We start from the raw sequence: 3705 nt of genomic DNA, 5'->3' as shown, positions 1-3705 counted from the left end.
GGAAGTTCTGCTTTAGGTATTGTGTGTCCTCAGGGGGAAGAATAAAGCTGTGGCTGCTGTTTTAAAAATAAGACATCCCCTGAAAATAAGCCATAGTGTGTCTTCTTGAGGAAAAATAAATATAAGACAGTGTCTTATTTTCGGGGAAACACGGTAGTGCTGCAATTTGGTTGGTCACTTATAGTAATGGATGCTACATGCTGAAGACAGTGAATGAGCACAATGGAATTTATGCACAGGATAAAAAAAACAAAACAAAACAAACAATCTGTAAGTTATACGGTTTAATACCTGTAGATTTTAGCTCTTCCTTCACCTAGAATTCAAGCCAACATCTAATAAAAACACATTAAATTTCTTTCTTTCAGCCGATCTTTAATAATTAGAGATCAAGCTAAGATTTGAAGTACAGAAGGAAGATTAGCCTACATGTGTTTACTACAGTGTTCCTGTATCTTCCTCTCAGGAAAATCTCATGGAAGAACAGCCATGAAGAGATCTCATTCTGAAAGACTGGCATCTCCTGTTCTCTCACTAACACTACTTACAAAAGAAAAGAAAAAAAAAAACAACAACAACACACAAAACAAACTCCTGTTTTCAAATTCAAGGAGAAAGTGTTTTAGACAAATTGTTTAATAATGTTAATATTCAGACTATTCCGTCTATGTTTACCTGAATGCCTAGGGACAGAAGAAAAGAAAAATCATTGTTCTTATTGACTGGACAGGTTTTCAATAGGAAAAGTGAACAAATGATCAGCTATAATTTTGCTACTGCAAGAACCACTCTTCATATAAGCCAGAAACACAGAAATGTCAAAATATTTCTTGGTAAAAAAAAAATCAGTGAATCTACAAACCATGTATTATATAAAACTTACATTGCCTCAGTAGTGCCCTCTCCTCCCTCATTTGCTCACTTCTCCCTGCTACACCTAGACACTTCCAAAGGCACTGTTCCAACTCTTATTTTGAAGCTATGGGTTACTGTAATTTTCTTAAGATTATCAAAAGCCTGATTAGAAGTATGTATAGCAGCAACTGTTCAGTGGAATCAAAGAATAAAAATACACAGAGACACAGATGAGATAACCCAAAAGGAATAAATAAAATGGGACAAAGAGCTCCTGAGAAGCAGAAGACTACTCTTGGAAATTCCTATACCCAGCCTGCCAGGGACAGCCATTCTGCACCAACATCATTTACTGTCAAACAAATCTACAGCATGGAAGTAATCAACGTTATTTTTCAAATTGCACAGTCTCTGCTCTTACAGAAAGCCTTCCAGCACTGCTATATGTAGTCCTGACTATTTTAAAACACAAGGCTTTCTAGAGGTTGTTGCTTCAGAATCAAAAGAAACAGTCTGGTTGCCACAAATAGTACAAAAAAGAGAAACTGGTTTCTGCTGAGAAGTTTCAATTCACCATATATACCACCCATAGGACTTTCAGGCTTTAGTTTCTATTCTTAGACAATCACAACAGGAATCCCTAATCTAAAGACAGACAAATAAGGGGAGCTACATCTTATTTTTTAATTTAAGCTAAGATTTCCAGTTTAAGAATCATGTCACAATTAGTGGAAATAATGGAGACATCATTTACCCAATATCTCCATAAAATGCACACTTGCATGGTAAGGATTGGAAAAGGCACTGTTCTAAACCAGGCAAGAGATGCAAAGGATTTCTCCCCCACACCTCTGGGATCTCTCCTGCCTGAAATATGGATGACTTACTGTTCAACAGGCAGAGGTTCTTTGGCAGCTTCTGCCAGTTCCTTCTGCAGTCTGGCTTGCCGTCTCCTAGAGGAAAAAAGAATGCATACTTAATACTTATTTGAACGAAGTCAGGAACATCTTCCTCGATCCCAATTCAATTAGCCTCCAGAATTCTAACAGGTTTTTATAAAATGTTCAACTGCAGCTGCAGGTATGCAAGATGTCAGATGACCAGAAAGAAGACAGTGAAAAGATACATTTTATAATACAGAGAAGAAACTCTGCTTCTGATAAGTTGGTGTGCAAATTTAGCCTTCAATAAATAAAGGTTCAATCCCTTTAGGTTCAGGCATATCCTTTTAGTATGATACACAAAGTAATTAGAGGCCCCATTTTTCAAGGTCATTCCACAGACACAAAATCTTAAGTCAACCCTGTCTCCGAAGAATCCTGCCCATCAGCCTTTACTGCAGAGTATACAGAAGGCTGTTTCATGAATTGCTATAATTGCAATGACTTCCATTTCATTCTCGTACTTCTAGTTATCCAAGGAAGCAGCTGCCTGTGCTCCCATTTGCCTCCCCTCTCCCCCTCCCTGCCTTGTGCTTGATTTTAGGACAAGGGGTCGTGTGTCATTCCCCAACACCCACATGTTAAATGATGGGGAGGGACTTCATCTTTTAATAGAGTAAATACAGTAATACAATTTTATGCTGCTAATATACACGCATCACAATGCAGTAACAAGGCACTATACGTTACAAGGGCAAAACTATACTTTGAAGACTATACAGATCTTTGGCATTTTAATATTATTAGATGCTAATTCAACAGAAAATTCAGATGACCACCCCAGAAATAAAAAAGAATAGGATTAAGCTAGTGATCAAATGGCAACCAAGGAAATTAACAGAACACATAATTTACAATTAGTTAACTTAGCCAAAGGGCAGGGGCTAAAAATTAGCCATTACGAAGTATGATGGAGCAAAGTAAAGACAAAGTTTAATGCCAAGGTAGAGATTCCTGATGTTTGTCCTATTAGGTGCAGGAACAGTTATAGGAAGAAATAGCAGGAAACTCATTACTTCACAGGGTGGATAACAATCAAGGATTTTAAAAAATAAATAAATATATAAAACACTCAGATTTTTGTAATTTAAATCAGATTTCTGATTTTTTTTTGTTAAGATGCTTTCTAAAAAAAATAAAAAACTATTTTTATATATGTTTATTTTAAGATATATTAAAGTTTAAATACATCATCATGGAATAGGGATTATAACTTCTAATTATATACTATTTGAGACAATATATTCACATAACCTTTTTAGTAAAGTTTTATAAATAGGTCACAACAGGCCATGGAATATATTAGGAGCCCAATCTTATGGGGTTCCTAGAGGGTGCTCTATAGATTAATAAAGATTAAAGAAAAATCATTCTACCCAATGGGACTCGGTGCTCAGTTTAAAACAGGAATAGCCAACCTATGGCTCTGGAGCCCCATACGGCTCTTCAGAGGTTAATATGGGTCTCCTTGGATCTTTGCACAAGCACAGTGACCAGCTTCCAAGTGGATACTCAGGAAGGCTCACACCAAATGGAAGCCTGGTCACCCTGTGCTTTTGCAAAGATTCAAGGAGACACATATTAACTTCTGAGGGGCTGCAGGTTGGCCACCCCTGGTCTAGAAGATCCCATTAAGCATCTCTGTGATGTTTAGGTTTCAGTTCTCAAACTGTGGATTTGGTCTCTCCAGAAATAACATCCTTGTTAAGAGCAATATATGGAGATGAAAGATAACAAAGGAAAGCTAAAAAGGAAAGCCTACAAAGGATGGAGGACAGGATTCACCTCCAAGGAGGATTATTCTGCACTGGTCCAGTCCTGCAGCGAGCAAACCAGGAAAGCCAAGGCTGCAACTGAACTCCAACTAGCTTCAAGCATCAAGGACAACAAAAAGTCCTTTTTCAGATAT

General features: G+C 37.3%; 1 protein-coding gene across 4 annotated transcripts in view; it reads right to left on the bottom strand.

The window, feature by feature from the left end:
* The window catches only part of ATG16L1 (autophagy related 16 like 1), a 26795-nt gene that overhangs the window by 14317 nt on the left and 8773 nt on the right, over positions 1-3705 (bottom strand). For all 4 annotated transcript variants that reach the window (XM_019542886.1, XM_019542888.1, XM_019542889.1 and 1 more), the window contains one exon: positions 1743-1808. In XM_019542886.1, the coding sequence (XP_019398431.1) occupies positions 1743-1808 (66 nt within the window). The remainder of the gene's footprint in view (positions 1-1742; positions 1809-3705) is intronic.

The sequence above is a fragment of the Crocodylus porosus genome, unplaced genomic scaffold, assembly GCF_001723895.1.
Source record: "Crocodylus porosus isolate Cpor-Errol unplaced genomic scaffold, CroPor_comp1, whole genome shotgun sequence".
In the NCBI taxonomy this organism is placed as follows: Eukaryota; Metazoa; Chordata; order Crocodylia; family Crocodylidae; genus Crocodylus; species Crocodylus porosus.
Note: the sequence above shows the minus strand (reverse complement) of the source record. Positions and strands in the feature narration are given on the sequence as shown.